The sequence below is a fragment of the Rattus rattus genome, chromosome 5 (genome assembly GCF_011064425.1).
Source record: "Rattus rattus isolate New Zealand chromosome 5, Rrattus_CSIRO_v1, whole genome shotgun sequence".
NCBI lineage: Eukaryota > Metazoa > Chordata > Mammalia > Rodentia > Muridae > Rattus > Rattus rattus.
The window spans coordinates 89,115,900-89,134,334 of NC_046158.1; the positions used below are offsets into that span (position 1 = coordinate 89,115,900).

General features: G+C 37.2%; 1 protein-coding gene across 1 annotated transcript in view; it reads right to left on the reverse strand.

Annotated features, from left to right (window-relative positions):
* Ano3 (anoctamin 3) overlaps positions 1-18,435 on the reverse strand; it is a 283,103-nt gene that overhangs the window by 181,232 nt on the left and 83,436 nt on the right. The window contains exon 4 of the mRNA XM_032903871.1: positions 3,707-3,825. Coding sequence (XP_032759762.1) covers positions 3,707-3,825 — 119 coding nt within the window. The remainder of the gene's footprint in view (positions 1-3,706; positions 3,826-18,435) is intronic.

Below are 18,435 nucleotides of genomic sequence, written 5' to 3' on the forward strand. Positions count from 1 at the left end.
CTTAGCAACATTCACTACAGTTTACTAATTATTTTGACTCTAACATTCTAAGTTTCAAGTCCGAGGAAAAATGATCTTTGGGTCAGAACTACTGTAAGTACACTAAATGATGATTTAACTATTAACCATGTGGTGAATCACAGAGAAGCAAGTGATGCAGCTTTGAATCTTAAATTATCCTTGAATTACTTGATGTACAGTGTTTTTGTCTTCCAGTAGATGACGTAAGCTTATTGATGAACATTTGCACTTCTCTTATACCTCCTTTCTATTCACTAAAAGTAATATTTACCTGACATAAAAAGCACCCGAGTTACACAGAGAAGAAATGATTAGTCAACAAATTTAAGAAAAAATGTTAAAAACCTATATAAATATTAATACAAAAATTTTGCAGAATGAATTAACTCAATATATTTGTTAACGTTTGGTTGCATTCTTGATATGAGTGATATTTAAATTCTGCTACATTTCTTTACAAGTGCTTTAGTAGTGACTAAAAATAAAGGAAAATAATTTTAATAAAAACTAAATTAAACTACATAGAGAAAGTTATATTTAAGAATATAAGTAGTGGGGTTGGGGATTTAGCTCAGTGGTAGAGCGCTTGCCTAGCAAGCGCAAGGCCCTGGGTTCAGTCCCCAGCTCTGAAAAAAAGAAAAAGAAAAAAAAAAGAATATAAGTAGTATCTATTCTACAGGTATTGAAACAAGTCATTCCTTGGACTAAATTAAATATCCAAATTCCTCTCTTTACTTTTACTCTCTAACTCTCTTCTTTTCTTTCTCCTTCTTTCCCCCTTTTTCTTTTTATCTTTTCCCCTCTCTATCTATAAGCCCCAATCTAACTAGAAGAGGGGATGAACTTATTCGGAGCTTGGATTTGCCTTAAAAACAAGAAGCAGATGTGAATCAGTTACAGTTAAATGATGAAAATTTTCATAAACAATAAGGTTTTCAATGGCCTCATTAAATATCTTAAAATCTCCCCAAAGCCTTGATTTTTGAGAAATGGTGGGACCAGGGAAATAAAGAGGTTTAAAACTTAATTACATTTCATTATTTTATTTGTTGGTAAAATATTATTTCAGTGCTGCATTCTCAACCTCCAAGTTGCTATAAAACTCTGGTATGTACTCAGTCTTGACTTTTTCTTGCTATGACCTAGACACTCTCACATATTATGGTGGGCCATAGGGAATGGTACTGTTTGACAATATTGTTTGTTGGAGAAAATGTGCCATTGTGGGGGTGGGCTTTGAAGCTCTGCCCAGTGTAGAAGAATCAGTTTTCTCATAGCTATAGTCAGATCAAGATGTAGACTCTCAGCTCCTTCTGGACCTTGGCTAACTGGGAGCTGCCATGCTTACACCTTGATGATAATATATTAGATGTCAGAATAATTATAAAAAAGGATTTTGAATCCTCTCACAGTGATACTAGAATTATTATGCTACCATTATAGTATGTACAAGCATTGAAATGTAACACTATGTCTCATAAGTACATTCAATTAATGGATCTCAGAAGAGAATCTACTACTGCTTCATTTTCCAGCCAGTGCCATTCCTAATATGTATCCTTATGCTCTTATCTAAATGTAGCTCTCATTTTCCTGCTATTAAAAACATCTCATTAGCAAACAGAGACCATTACAAAAAGCACACCTAATTAAAGTGTAGAGAAATACTGACCAAAGGATGCATAGTCCAGATTGATATACAAGGCTCAGGGAATATCACTGAACAGAAAACAGATTAATTGTAAAAGCTAAGGACTTGGAAGTCTTCTGTAAGTTTCTGTCTTCCTCATTAAAAGGGGAAGCTTTACCCATTATAGTTCAACAGTATGACTGCCAAAACAATACTTGAACAAAGAAACACTAGTTGGCATGGCATTGTGGATGGGGGAAATCTCACGGGGCAATACCCCCAGATTAAGAGCTAGAGGCCATTAATGACAGTATGAGAGGGTTAATCAGTTTTCTCAAAACATGAGGGTATCTAATACAGAGTGGTCAGCCTTAAAAACCTATACATACAACTAATACTAGATACACTCAGAAAAGTTGTGTGTGTGTGTGTGTGTGTGTGTGTGTGTGTGTGTATTCCATATGTATAAATTTGTTGAGTGGTTTGGTTCTTTGCTATGTAATATGATCCTAAATTCTATATCCTATGTTCAAGTTGCCTTGAGACAAGTGAATTTTCACATATGCCAGCTTTTGTTGTGCAAATCTTGGTCCTTAATTTAAAACTATTGGTTTTATAAAGATGCCTACAGCTTCTAGTTGACAGAAGAGAAGTTAGTGGGTATCAGTTTCCAGGCCTGGGGTGTGAGGCAGAAACCAGGGGAGGGAGATATAAGAAGGAAGAAGTCATTCTGGGATAGGTGGATCCTGAGTACATGGCCATGAGGCCCAGACAGTTGGAGTAGGAGTGACCCAGGTAAAACACAGCTTGTTGAGACAAAATGCACAGATGGTTGATATCTGTCCACCTCCAGTGTTTTCAAGCTTATGTATAAATATAAAGGTTTTGGGTCTTTTATTTGCAAACTAAAAGATCTAAGTGAGAGGACTGAGACAGGCTGTGTCCATGAAAGGCTTCAAATTGGCAGTTCAGTAGACTAGTCCTAGATCCCTATTTCCAAGATCTGGGCAAGTACAGACAAGTCAGATATCTGAAAAAATCCCAGGCCTTGGGCAGTCAATCAGAAACTGCCTGACTATCAGAAGCTGCCCTGTCATGGCCTGAGGCATGGACAATGGTCAGCAACATTTTCTACTCTTACCCAGTTGTCCTCAGATACAGAGCCAACCAATTAAGATAAAAGTCACCTATCCCTGCCTGGAATTCTCCTAATGTGCTTTAGGCCTGAGCTCAACTGAGTGTCTCCATCTTGGTAAATGGAAGACCCTAGCATGTTGCTATTTTTCAGAATAAAATGCTCTTTTCTTTTGCATACTATTTGAGTCTGGGATATTATTCATCAGCGAATCATGAACCCTTATATAAGGTAGTGTAGAAACAGCCAAATAATATTTACTGTATACACACACACACACACACACACACACACACACACACACACACATATATATATGATATATGTGTATATATATTACAGATAATGTAATTATAATTTTAAAATATAAACTGGGTGGTAGTGGCGCACACCTTTAATTCTAGCACTCAGAAGGCAGAGGCAGGCGAATCTCTGAGTTCAAGGCCATCCTGGTCTACAGAGTGAGTTCCAGGTGAGCGAGGGCTACAGAAAAAGAAGCCCTATTTCAAATTAAAAGAAAAAAAACCCAAAACAAATAAACAAGTAAATAAAATGAAAATTAAATAATACATTTAAAAAATAAAGGGGCACTTTTTGATTTGATAAATAATAACTATTTAATAATAAAAATAAATATATCAAAAAATAGTTATTCATGTTTGAGTTCTTTAAAATGGATATTAACTTCTTTTTCCTTTTTCTTTTTTTTTTTTTTTTTTTAGGAGCTGGGGACTGAACCCAGGGCCTCGTGCTTCCTAGGCAAGCGCTCTACCACTGAGCTAAATCCCCAACCCCGATGGATATTAACTTCTATGTTGTGTTTAAATTTTCCAGCACAAATCTAACCATAGAGTTGAATACTCAAATGTTTTCAACATTACATCACAAATATTATTCATTAATAACTCATTTTGTATTACCTTAGATAACTTTGTCTTGGATTCCGGTTTATCTTTGGTAACAAAGTCATTAAGGAGACGAGATCGATCATAGTTGGCATGTTCAGATTCATCCATGTAATCCTTGTCTTTCCCCAGAGCTAAAAAGGAAAGTCACATTCATTTTTGTCTTAAATATTCACTTAGTAAATATTTTAATAATAATCTGCATTTTTTGAGCAAGTGCCATGATCCCCAGTACTCATGTACAGAGGCGGTTTCTAAACTGGACTGAGGTAAAGCAGGAGGGCATCCTCTCCTGACCTCTAGTGCTGTTGCCTTCAGGTGGATCAGACATTGTCCAGAACTTGAAGGACATAGCAGGATGCTTGCCCCCAGGGCTTCAGGATATGGGTGTTGTGATGGAGCTGCTACTGGGTCGACATGGCTGTGGCCATGGCCTATGGTGTCCAAGAATCTGTGTTCACTTTGGAAGGTGATCTTAGAGCCATCTTCTGTAATTAGATTAGAGGCATAAGGCAGGACATGATCCAGGATAAAGACTTCACTTCAGGATCCTCAGGTTTCAAATCCCTATATTACTAGGAATGAGTAATGCTGTCCATTGCCAATGAGGTGCTCAAGAGTATGGTGGCCAAGTTTAGCCCAGTAAAGCCAGGTGAGAGTTGATAGAGAGTATCAAAGCTTTAGTCTTATCCTGGGTGAGGTAACTATCAGAGAACTGAGCTATTGCCAAGAATCCTTCACTGAAGAAGCAAAACAAGCTGCCCAGCAGGAAGCGCACAGGCTCTATTTTTGGTGGAAAATACAAAGTAGGAACAGAGGCAGAAGATAGTGCAGGCTGAGTGAGAGGCTGAAGCCGCCAAGAAACTTGTACAGCTATGAGCAAGAATCCTGGCTACACCAAGCTCAGAGAGATGAGGCCAAAATGAACATCTCTGTGAGGAATGCTATGCCACAGAAAAACACTGTGTTGTAGCTGACAACCTGGTTCAGAATCTACGGGATGAAAGCTTTTCTCTGGGAAGCAACAACCTCATCAAGGGTAAGATACGAGTGTGGACATAGTGAGCTCTGATGCCAGTTTCAAGAAAGTTAGGGCAACACGCATTCCCCACCCCTCTCAAGCATCATGTGATGGTCCCTCTGTACCTGCCCTCTTATAAAGGAAGACTGAAGACCAAAGCTTCCTTGAGGGCTTTGCTCCTCCATGGTGGGGGTGAGGCCGTATGGGATTCTCAGTGATTTCCTACAATATTGTCCCTCCCTCAGAAGGGGAGGACATAGCCACCATTCCATGAATTCCCTCCAAATTTTTACCACTTAAAAATTTGCATTTTAATGTCTCAAATATAGTCAAACAAACATTTATGTAATTGTCTATCCAAAGGATAAATTAAAAAAAAATCACACAAATGTCTGCCCTACTGCTGAAGCTGGGAATGAATTTTATGTGAACTCAGAACATCTGTGCATCTTAATGTATATAAGCCTTTAAATACTCACCCAGAGCCATGATAACTATTTTGGACTTATCACGTAATTTGAAGTTGTGGGTAGATATATTTGAAATGATTGAATTGATTCTTCATCATTTTTTGACATTACAAGTACCTTAATTTGGGTTCATTATTTTTTTAAGCTTGGGAAGTTTTAGGAATGTGAGTTTGGCTAAAGGGCTAAAGAACCCCGCAGAAGGAAACCATAAAAAATATGCTCATTTATATTATGAAAATGTATAAATTAGGTGATTAAAACTACAATTTCCAAAAAAATGTAAAATTTCAAATGATTGCAGTAAACAATATAAGTTCAATTACATAAGAAGCTATTATAAGTAATAATTGAGATTATTAAATAGGAAATATCTATGGTGGCTGTTATCACAAAGAACTATTAATGAATTTTACAAAATTACATGTCACATGATCAAATATCTCATTAAATGTCATATACATAACCTTTCAAAAGAAATAATAGTCTTGGAGTAAGTTATTATATAAAATATATTGATAGTAGTCAAGCATGAATTTGACATGAATGACTCTATATGGTAGTTTGAAGAATTCAGTCACCTGACTTACTGTAGTAAAGAAAAGCAAAGCTACTCACAGACATTGATTTCTTCAATAACTTTTACAACATGCTCTGTTATTATATATATGAAGCTATCATGACATTAATTTTAGAATATGTAGATTAATCACCTTATCTCCATAAATACAATTAATTACCAGTTATGCAAAATGCTCTGAGTATATAGCGGTTAAATTTATTTAACCTATCTATAAGACAGCTAGAGAAATGATCATTTATTTACAGTTACTATTTTCTTATAGCCAGAAACTTCATAAGCATTGCTTCCTTTAACTTAATTTCTTCATGAACTACATTATTTTTGTTTATTTAATAATAAAATAAATAACTTGAGACAATTATCATGTGGAGTTATAATGCTAGTAAGAGGTGTCTAAAAGTGAACTACATTTAGATATTTTAAAGCTGATATTTGCAAATATTAAATAATATTTCTCATAGATTAAGGCACACTACATCTTACTCATTTAATAATCATTGATGTTGTAAACTGATACAACTTCTCTGGGAATCAATCTCAAGGTTTCTTGGAATATTGGAAATAGATCTACCTGAAGACCCAGCTATACTACTTTTGGGCATATACCCAAAAGATGCCCTACCATGCCACAGGGGCACATGTTCTACTATGTTCAGAGCAGCCTTATTTGTAACAGCCAGAAACTAGAAACAACCCAGATGTACCTCAACCAAAGAATGGATACAGAATATGTGGTTCATTTACACAATAGAATACTATTCAGTTATTAAGAAAGAGGGCATCATGAATTTTGCAGGCAAATGGATACAGCTAGAAAACATCATCCTGAGTGAGGTAACTCAGACCCAAAAGGATATGCATGGTGTATACTCACTAATAAGTGGATATTAGCCAACAAAGAACAGAATAGCCAACATACAATCCACAGAACTCAAGAAGGTTAACAAGCAGAAGGGCCCAAATGAGAATGCTTCAATCCTACTTGGGAGAGAGAAGAAAGTGTTGGGAGCGATGCCCTTGAAACCCTCCATTATTGATGTTAATATGATGGTTAGAGTTAAGTATGACTGGGTTCATGGAAAAATCCCCAGCCAGCTGCAGAAGACTAATACAAATTGGTGGTCAGGATGAATAATGATATGATAAAGTTCTGACCTTGCTGAGAAATACATCTGACATCAAGATGCCCAATGTGATGACCTGTAACCTTTCTGAAAAACCAACATCCTGTTGACATCAGCTGACCACACAAATACTGTGTCCTTGACCTGCGTAAATGTTTCCCACTTCCCCCCTCTCTCTGTTACCCCTGTTATGGTATAAATTCAGCCTGGGGAAAAAATAAAATTGTCGCCTTGATCAGATTCTTGTCTTGGTATCCTTTGCATCTCTTGTCCCCCATTCTCTTCCAGGTACCCTCTGCACCCTCGATGACAAGAGAGCAATCACAGGAAGCAGAGGGAGGGAGGGAACTAGATGGAAGAAGGGAGAGAGGGGAAAGGGGGACTATGATCAGGTCTTGGGGGGAGGGGAGAGAGACAGAGAGGCCCAGAAAACGAGCACAATGAATGAAAATATGCAACCTAAGGGAGATGGGTGGATGGGCAGAACCCTCTTGAATGTACTAAAGACCTAGGTGGTGTGATACTCTTAGAACTCAAAGGGAGGGACCTTAGAAGAAACGCCCAACAGCAGGGAACGGGAACTGTAGAGTATACCTCCAGTAGAAAGACAGGGCATTAAGTGGAGAGATGGTTTTGCGATCCCATGGCTATAAACTCTGACTCAGAATTGTTCCAGGCTAAAAGAACTGCAGGAACAGAAATGAAGAAGAGACTGAGGGAAAGGAGGTCCAGTGACCAGCTCAACTTGGGATCCATCTCATGGGGAGGCTCCAAGGCCTGGCACTATTATTGATGCTATTGTGTGCTTATAGACAGGAGCCTAACATGTCTGCTTTCTGAGAGGCCCAACAAGCAGCTGACTAAGACAGATGCAGATACTTACAACCAATCAATGGACTGAAGTCCAGACCCTCTGTGGTTGATTTAGGGAAAAGCTGGAAGAAGCTGAGGAGGGTGACCCCATAGGAAAACCAGAAGTCTCAACTAACCCAGACCCCTGAGATGTCTCAGACTCTAAGCTACTGTCCAGGCAACATACACTAGCTAGTTTGAGACACCAAATACATATACAAAAGAGGGTTTCCTGGTCTGGTCTCAGTGAGAAAAGGTGTGCCTAACCCTCTAGAGACGTGAAACCCCATGGAGTGGGGAAGCCTGGTGTATGTGGGGGTGGCACATCCTTTAGGAGACAGAGAGAGGAGGGATGGGAGGAGACAGAGGAAGGGGGAGATAGAGAGGATGGAAACAACTGTATTGTATAAAAATAAAAGTATAAGGAAAAGGAAAAAGAGAAATAGAAAAACCTTCTCTAAAAAGAACTTAATAGTAACGCAAAAATATTTCCTTCATAAAACATACCTGAAAGAGAGGAAAAAATGTAATTAAGAAAACTGTGTTGTGTGTCATCGGATGACATTGCAAAACTTATGGTAAGGGGGAATGAAACAGGCAATAAAGGAAGTGATGGTGTCAATTCAGTAGAGGACAGTAAGGACAAATGAGTACAGAGAAGAAGAGAACGAGCAGAAAGTTACACACAAAACTGGAAGAAGGGTTAAGTCATTTACATAAAAACTGCAAATTGTAGACTTGTCTCTGGTTGTTATTTAAGATAGACAAAATTTGCTATTTTGGACTTTATATTTCTATCAGAAGTTACCAGATCCTGATGCCTTTCACTTGCCCTTTCGTTTGAGTGAGCTGGAGTGGCTAGTGTTTCTGTTTCTTCCTTGTCTTCCTGTCCGTCCTTTTCTTTCTTCCTAAGTGACACAGCAAATGGGATGCTCATGTGCGGTTAAACAGAAGGTACATGAGAGCTAATGTTGGGGACTGTGGTAGTGAGGCTATTAAGAAGGGAAAGGAGAAGTTATGACATGGTGTCATGTTACAGTGGCAATGTCCTGTGGGTCAAAAGGATGTCTGTGGCCATCCTATTTCTGTCACTTTTGATTCTGGTGACATTTTCTCTTCTTGTTGAATAAGCACATTTAGCTCTGCAGTGTACTTGGGATGATTCTAGCTAGGATACAGTACACAGCACAATAAAATGTATCGCCTACCTTAATTAACTTGGCAGTGCTGAAGAAAAATGACACATATGCTGATACCATCAGTGAAAAGTTGAAACAGGAGGAGAAGGTGGGAAAAGAAATATCATGTAAGGAAAGACTGTGGAATTTTAACAAGGTTGTCAAAGACTGCCACCCAGAGCTAAACCTGGAACAAAATTTCATTGAGATAAGTGAACTTTGTTGGAAGCAGAATGCAAGCAGAAAATGCCTCTAAAATATGCCATCCTACATGTTCACAGGCAATGGTAGTGAGGCTATTGGGAAGGGAGACATGGCATGGTGTCATGTTAGAGAGGAAGTTGGGTAAGTAGAGCAGATTCTGTAGAGTTGTGAAATATTGGATAGCTTCTATCCTTTATTATAGTTAAACAGGAAACTCAGAAATGTGTTTGAAAAGTTGTGTGGCACCATCTCTGTTATAACAAAACAAATTCTGCAAAGGATAGACTGAGGTGATAAAGGCAGAGGAAAAGAGACTAAGACTAGGGAGAGAAGATGGGTTGGATCAAAGTGATAGGGGTGCTAATAGTGGTCAGAACAAAGTCATTTTAAAAGGAAAGGAAGACAATTGTATTGAATATAATATACAAAAATAGAAAGCAACAGCAATCTTAGGAGTTGTGGATGGAGCAACTGAAAATGATGTCAGTGGTATGTATTATTTTACCACATCTTCACATTTCATGTCAGCAGCCTTGACTTTTAGTCCTTAGAGCACTGAGACAATAATCTGAGGACCTCTGTCCTATGTGTGGCATAATTGGTATACATTCACTCTTCGTTTTTACTTGAGCCAATATTCCTAGCCAATGTGCATGTTGCTTTATACAAGAAATAAAATGTCACCCAGTATGCTGAAGATATGATGATTTTGGAGACTTTGTAAAACTAGAATGTTCAAAAATATGTAACTGTATTACATTATAGTTTCATGTGTTTGCTAAATGCAATTGATAGAAGCTCTAGATATTAAACATGATTCTCAAACTGATATTAATCCTGAAAGCAAAAACTACATGCAAATTGCATTTTTACATTTTTTTTTCTGTCCAGGAAGGCTTTATTTGAAAACTATACTCCCTGGAAATACTCAAGTAGAAGGTGAATTACATTATGGTAGGGTTCACAAAAAAGGGGGAAAATCAGGTTATTACCTTCTTAGTTGAATAGATAACCTTAAAATGACCTTATGACTGTGATGTTTGTTTTAGTTCAAACCTAGGCTTTCTGCTTTCTCTTGACTTTCCCATACCTTTTCCTTTTGCTTCTAAGTACTCCTGATTCAATCAATCTTCTTTCTTTCTTTCTTTCTTTCTTTCTTTCTTTCTTTCTTTCTTTCTTTCTTTCTTTCTTTTTTCTTTCTTTTTTTTTATTAACTTGAGTATTTCTTATATACATTTCGAGTGTTATTTCCTTTCCGGTTTCCGGGCAAACATCCCCTAATCCCTCCCCTCCCTTCTTTATGGGTGTTCCCCTCCCCATCCTCCCCCCATTGCCGCTCTCCCCCCAACAATCTAGTTCACTGGGAGTTCAATCTTAGCAGGACCCAGGGCTTCCTTCCACTGGTGCTCTTACTAGGATATTCATTGTTACTTATGAGGTCAGAGTCCAGGGTCAGTCCATGTATAGTCTTTGGTAGTGGCTTAGTCCCTGAAGCTCTGGTTGCTTGGCATTGTTGTACATATGGGGTCTCATTTTAAATTTTTATGTGGTTTAATATCTGCTGTGATTAAGGTTTTTCAAATGAAAATGACCATATGAAACTCAAGAAGAAAGAAGATCACACCAAAGTGTGGATGTTACAGTATTATTTAGTAGGAGGAAGAGAATAATCTCTGGGAAATAGAAGGAGAGAAGAATCTGGGAGGGAGAGAGAAGGGGAGGGAAGAGAGAGTTAGTTCAGATATGGGAAGAGATGAGGGAGAAGTACAGAGGATCAGCAATTTGAAAGTAGGTGTGTAGCAGTGGGGAGGGAAAATTGAGGGTAGCCATTAGAGAGTCCCAGGTGTCAGGGACCCAAGAGGTTCCCAGGACCCAACAGGGAAGACTTTAGCCAAAATACCCAACAAAAGGGAGATAGAACTGGTAATAAACATATCCAGTGGATAGGCACAGCCCTCAGTTGAGGCACGGGGTCACCCACCCACTTCAAAAATAGGAATCCAGAATTCCCCCTGTCAAAAGGAAATGCAGGAACAAAGAGTGGAGCAGAAACTGAAGGAAAGGCCATCCAGAAGCACCACCTAGGGATCCATCCCATCTGCAGACACAAAAGCCAGACACTATTGCTGATGCTTACTGAGAGATGCCTGATATAGCTGTCCCCTGAGAAGCTCTGCCACAGCCAGACTAATACAGATGTGGATGTACACAGCCAAACATTGGACTAAGTGCCAGGACCCCAGTGGGTGAAATTAGGGCAAGAACTGTAGGAGCTGAAGGGGTTTGCAACCTCATAGGAAGAACAACAATATCAACTAAGCAGACACTGCTCCCCCACCCCTACCCCGCCCCAAAGCTCCTAGGGATTAAACCACCAATCAAAGAGTACACAGGGAGTACCCATGGCTCCAGCTGGATATGTAGCAGAGGATTGCATTGTCTGGCATCACTGGGAGGGGAGCCTCTTGGTTATGTGGAGGCTTGATTACCCAGGATAGGGGGATGCTAGGCCACTGAGGCAGGAGTGCATGGGCAGTTGGAATAGCACCCTTATAGAGGGAGGGGGAGGGAAGAGGGAATAGGGGACTTGTGGGGGGGAAATTGGAAAGGGGATTTACATTTGAAATGTAAATAAATAAAATAACCAATAAAAAAGAAAAAAAATGCTATTATCTCAGGCCAATATGTACATACATTTAAAACTTTGGATTTGAAATGCAAATCAAAACAACTCTGAGATTCCACCTCACACCAGTCAGAATGGCTAAGATAAAAAACTCAGGTGACAGCAGATACTGGTGAGGATGTGGAGAAAGAGGAACACTCCTCCATTGTTGGTGGGATTCCAAACTGGTACAACCACTCTGGAAATCAGTCTGGAGGTTCCTCAGAAAATTGGACATTACACTACCTTAGGACCCAGCTATACCTCTCTTGGGAATATACCCAAATGATGATCCAACATACAACAAAGACACATGCTCCACTATGTTTATAGCAGCTTTATTTATAATAGCCAGAAGCTGGAAAGAACCAGATGGCCTTCAACAGAGGAATAGATTCAAAAAATGTAGTACATCTACACAATGGAATACTACTCAGTTATCAAAAACAATGACTTCGTGAAATTCATAGGCAAATGGAATGAACTAGAAAATATCATCCTGAGTGAGGCTACTCAATCACAGAAAAACACACTTGGTATGAAACTCATTGATAAGTGGATATTAGCCAAAAAAGCTCAAATTACCCAACATGCAATCTGCAGACCACAGGAAGTTCAAGAAGAAGGATGACCCAAACAGAGATGCTCCCACTCCTTCTTAAAAGGGGGAAAATATTAATAGGAGAGAATATGGAAGCAGTGTTTAGAGCAGCGATTCAAGGAATGACCATTCAGAGCCTGCCCCACATGTGGCCCATATATATATATATATCTCCACTAAAACTAGATAAGATTGATGAAGCTAAAAAATGCATGCAGAAAGGGACTGGATATAGATCTCTCCTGAGAGACACATCCAGAGCATGTCTAATACAGAGGTCAATGCTAGCAGCAAACCACCAAACTGAGAATAGGACCCCCTTGGGGGGAATTAGAGGAAGTATTGAAAGAGTTGAAGGAGCTTGCAACCCCATAAAAACAATGCCAACCAACCAGAGCTTCCAGGGACTAAACCACTACTGAAAGACTATACATGGACTGACCCAGGGCTCCAACTGCATATGTAGTAGAGAATAGCCTTGTTGGGGCACCAGGGGAAGGGGAAGCCCTTGGTCTCACCAAGGTTGGACCCCCAGTGTAGGGGAATATAGGGGAGGGCAATAAGGGGGATGTATAAGGAGAATACCTGTATTGGGGGAGGGAAGGGGAGGGAATGGGGGCTTATGGACAGGAGACCAGGAAGAAGAATAACCTTTGAAATGTAAGTAAAGTAATATATAATAAAAAATTAAAAAATTACTTTGGATTTGTATAAAAATATCCATTCCTGGATTGAAGGTAGTAAATTTGGCAGAAACCTTTCTCTCCTCAACAAATATACATTTTGTTAAAAAGTTTTACAATTTTGCCAAAGCATCTCATGAGTTCAACTAGAAATTTACAAAAATATAAAGGAAAAAAGTCTATGCTCGCAAGAATTTCTCTCTACCAGGAGTGCCCAAACTGTGTCCTCCACACTTCATACATCTCCCAGTAGCCAAGTATCGATATGCATACAATTCAATAAAAAAATCCTAAATCTATCTTGTATATTATGAGATTTTTAAAAATGCAATTGAACTGTTTTCAAGCACACATTGTGTGAATGATCATATCATTTTGCAATGTCACTTTTTTTTTACATACATATGTGCTTTTGAAAAAATAAATGGAAACTATTGCCATCTTGGTAAACGGCATCTCCATTTTCCTTAATCAAGGAATGCTCCTGGCTCCTTGCTTACTCTCTCCTATTGCCTCTAACAGACTTAAAGGTGAATCCTTTTGGTTCACTGTGCAGCATCACTTCCTTTCCTTTGTTTTTTAATTTGATTTAATCCTTTTTTACACTCCAGATTTTATCCCCCTCCAGGTCCAACCTCTGAATATTCCACATCCCATACCTCCTCCCTACACCCTGTCTTCATGAAGATGTTCCCACTCCACCACCACCCACCCCACCCACCAGATCTCTCCTCTCCCTAGGGCCTCCATTCTCTAGAGGATTAGGTGCATCTTCTGTGACTGAACCCAGACCCGGGAGTCCTCTGCTGTATATGTGTTGGGGGCCTCATCTCAGCTGGTGGATGCTACCTGGTTGGTAGTTCAGTGTCTGAGAGGTTAATTGACACTGCCAGTCCTCCTACAGGGTTGCCCTCCTCCTCACCTTCTTCCAGCTTTTCCCTAATTCAACTAGAGGGGTCAGCAGCCTCTGTTCATTGGTTGGATGTAAATATCTGCATCTGACAATTTCAGTTGCTTGCTGGGTCTTTCGGAGGGCATTCATGATAGGCCCTTTTTTGTGAGCACTGCATAGCCCCAGTAATGATGTCAGACCTTGGGGCCTCCCCTTGAACAGCATCATTTGTTAACTAAGCTTCACTTTTAAGTAGTTTGTTTCTGGGGTAGAGTATGTTTTTACTACTTTATGCTCACTTATTTTCAGTTTACCCCACTTAGCAATTTGTAAGACAAGCCATTTTCTTTTTTCTTTAACCAGGCCTCCATGAGACTGTAAATTTCTTCTCATTTCCCCCCTTACTTTGGGTAACTGTCTTACTGCTAACATCTAGAATAGAGCCTAAAACAAAGCTACAATTCAAACAACATTTGATGAATAATGGAAAGCATTTAAAAATCCAGAAAATTCTACCTGATTTATCATCAGGATACATCTAGAAGCTGACCATTACCAACACTCAGTTACTATCCTCTTAACCACATACACTACTGTAATCTGTGCATTATTCTTGGTAGAGTCTCTCAAATGACCTATGTTTCCAACAGTTGCTCTTATCACCTGGCAACCACAGTGAAACTATCCAAACCTGGGTAAAACCGTGTTACAATTCTACTCAAGTCTTCTAATATACTTGTAGCTATGCTGTGTAGGATGGCTGCCTATGGCTTCTGTCCATTCATTTCCTCCACCTCTATGAATCCAACTTCACTGCGTTCCTTGATGTAAAGTTTATTTTCCCTGCAGGGATTTTATTCCTGAGTTTTCTGTCTTCCAATGACATAATCCCTGTGTCATCCAGAATTCTACTGTCTGTTCCCTATCAGAGAATGTCTCCTCTATATATCTAATGAAGACTCTAATAGCTTACTGTATTCAGCAAGGCTTTGTCATTTTTAATTTTATCATTATTTAACATCGAGTTTTACTGCACATAGGAGCAAGACATACATGTACGGATTATACAATATGTTCATATACATTTATCTTTAATTATAACATCTATAACATAGATATGCTCTATAAATAGGCATTATATGTATGTATACCTACAACTATTAATATCATCTATGTGGTTTTTAACGTATATGCGTATGTTTATGTGTATATTTAGGAGAAAGATAGAAAATGGATATACTTATTTCTTCCTACTCTAAGTGTCATCAGCACACTGTTCTGCTTATTTTTATATTGTAACAGTCATCTCATTGTTTAACAAGCTGTGAGCTTTTGAAAATTGTTGTAAGTTGGAGGAGTAAAAAATTTAGTTACATAAAAATAACTAAATTTAATAAAATAAATAATTTAATTTAGAATGACATAAGTGCTTAAATTATAATATTAATCAAGCATTTGATACTTTTCACCTATTTATTTCAATGACCTTTTATTTTTTCATGAAGCTTTGTAAAACTCTGTTGTGGTAGTTAGTGTCAATTGTCAATTGACAGGATTCACGCAGAGGGAGAGTTGGGCATGCCTGCAAAAGTTTATGTTGTTCATCTCAACTGATATGCAAAGACCCATTTTAATTGCGGACAGGAGCATCCACTAGACAGAAGAACCTGGGCTTTGTAGGATGGAGAAAGTGATCTGGACACTAGTTTGATGAATGTGGATATGATGTGAATATGGATGTGATGTAGATATGATAGCTATCCTAAGCTAATCACAGCCTGACTTCTGTGTCATAATGGACTGTGACTGGAGTTATAAGTGAAAATAAAATCACCCCAAAGTGTTTTCATCCGAATATTTTATCATATTGTGGTGTGGGGGTGGAGGACCTGAGGCATATGTTAAGATAGGATTAAGGAGGCGAATATACAGTACACAAAGAACATAAAATAGTTTTTCACTCTAGCTCAATCTTTTCTGTTATTCTTACAGAGGATGTTTGTATCATAACTGTCAGAATTTTAAAATTGTTTTAAATTGGTATTTCTGCCAGTCTACATCTGTGGGCAACAATGGAGAGGAACATATTGTGTTTTGATTCGTGGAGCTACTCACTCCTTTACCAGTGGGTCTTCTGAAATATAAATGAAATTGTCCAATGTGTTTTGGTTCTTACTAAAGACATTTCTCTTTATTTAATCCCCTTCATTTGATAATGATTTTTCTTCAGAAATGCCTACAATATCACTTAAATTAAGAATAAAAACATTCTACCAGCAATAACATTGCCTTGTTGTACCAAAGTTCAATCATATTTCTCTCCTTATAAATGTAGCATTGTAGCACTTCAGAAATTAAGATGAGGTTCACATTACACATATTTAACAAACATCGTAACTATGCACTTTTCTTTAACAGTTAATTACTTAACTGTTAAAATTCAGGTATTTGAACACTTAAAAAACTTTAATCATAGCAGCTTTTCAGTAGTTGATAGTAAGATGAGATTGTTTCATAATCAATAGAAGTCTTACTGCCTTTGACTTCACCAAAGACCTAATAACGTACATCCAATAAAATAAGACAGTTTGAAAATTTAAGAAAATTAAACCACATTTTGAAGTAAGGAAGCTACGAAAATGAGAAGAGAATGAACTGTTTCTTTTCAAGAATTTAAGTTAAAATCTAGGCTTTCCCATTTACTATTTTAATAATAGTAGGTTTGCAAGAATCTTATTAAATCAAATTTGGAGATAACAAAATATTTACATGGATTCCTTCCTAAGGCTAAATGGAATAATAGATGAAAAGCGACCTGAAAACATAAAGTACTAAAAAGTACATATATTTTAATATATATTAAAATTTTTAAGCTGAAAAATATAATCATGTATTTCTTTATAGTTTAATATATAAACTATATATAATTATGTTATATATTATATACTATACACATTATATACAATAATAAATACATATAATATGTTTTAATATATAAAATGTATTTAATATATAGTATATAATATTGTATGTATGATGTTATATATAAACAAATATATGCATTTGTTTTTATATGCATTATGTATGTGTATATGTGTTTATTGTATATCAAGTATTAAATCTATATAATATAAAGAATTAAATATATATTCCTTGTGTTTGCTATTAATTTACAATTCTATTACTTATATACCTGCAATAAATATGAAGATTTGAGTTTCTGAAAAGGACATATTTATTATAAAGTCTAAATAGGAGTCTATGATAAAAGAATAAATTTTATATCAAGTATTCACATTATAATTTCAATAGCTAGATTATTCCAATTCTAAAAAGTTTCTTTCTCATAATTCCATTTCATCTCATTGCTTCACTATATTTTCCTTACTGTATACAAGAAATATTGGGAAATGGTTGAGGACCCTGTTGGAGAATTTGGAATGTGTGAGAATATTATCAGTCTCTTTTCCTAACTTGAAACTTTTCTATTTATGGGTAGTTATACTTTGTCTAAAATTACCAGGATATCTGATAATGTATACCACTTTATTATAATGAGTTAAAGTTACTTTTATAATTAATATATTTTCTAGTTTACATCTTATGCAATATACATTCTCTTGCTTGACTCTCCCAGAATATCTTAATTCTAACCTGCTTGATATCCATATTATAGGACAAGATTAAATAATGTCTCCATTTCACAACTTAGAAAGCTGAAGCACAGATGGTATGGACCAGGAATTGGTATATGAAACTGAACCTTTTCATTGATAACATATTCCATATTTATAATTATCCACATGAAACATTTCTGGGGAAAAATGTCTATTGATGGTCCCAATAAAGATTTTTAGAGATTTAACACTGTTGCAATAAAGTTCCTGGAATTAATGTATTATTTATTTCTGTACTTTTTTATTTGTCTATAACCATACCTTATTTCTGTATTTCTGTTGTGAGAGAGTTCCATTCAGGCTGTTGATGGTACTCAGAGAACCCTGCTCTGCCTGTCGCTAATGTACCATCCACTCTTCCATTCATTCCCCCAATCATTATTGATCTATCTGTCCCTATGGAAATATCTTATTTTTATGAGTAATATCAATAAGAGATTTCAATTTAAATTGTTATCAATTTGTAAAGTGGATATAAATGGAGTCCTACTTAATGTTTTATAATTATGGACAGACAAATGTTCCTAAATATTTGTGTATCAGTTAAGCATTGAAATTGATTAATTTAAGAAGAGCAATTTTACAATTGAAACATGATGACTTTTAGATCTCGAAATAAGTTTCTATAAATGAAAAAGATTGTCATAGTCAGGGCACAAATTAACAAAACATGGGTTCCTAATCAGTTAGTGCTCATTTATTCTGCTGTGCCAAGTGGCATCTTGGAGATCAAAGTAACGGTATGCACTCTGAAGGTGAGTGTATTTGTCAGTACACTCTGATGTATGTCTATTCCT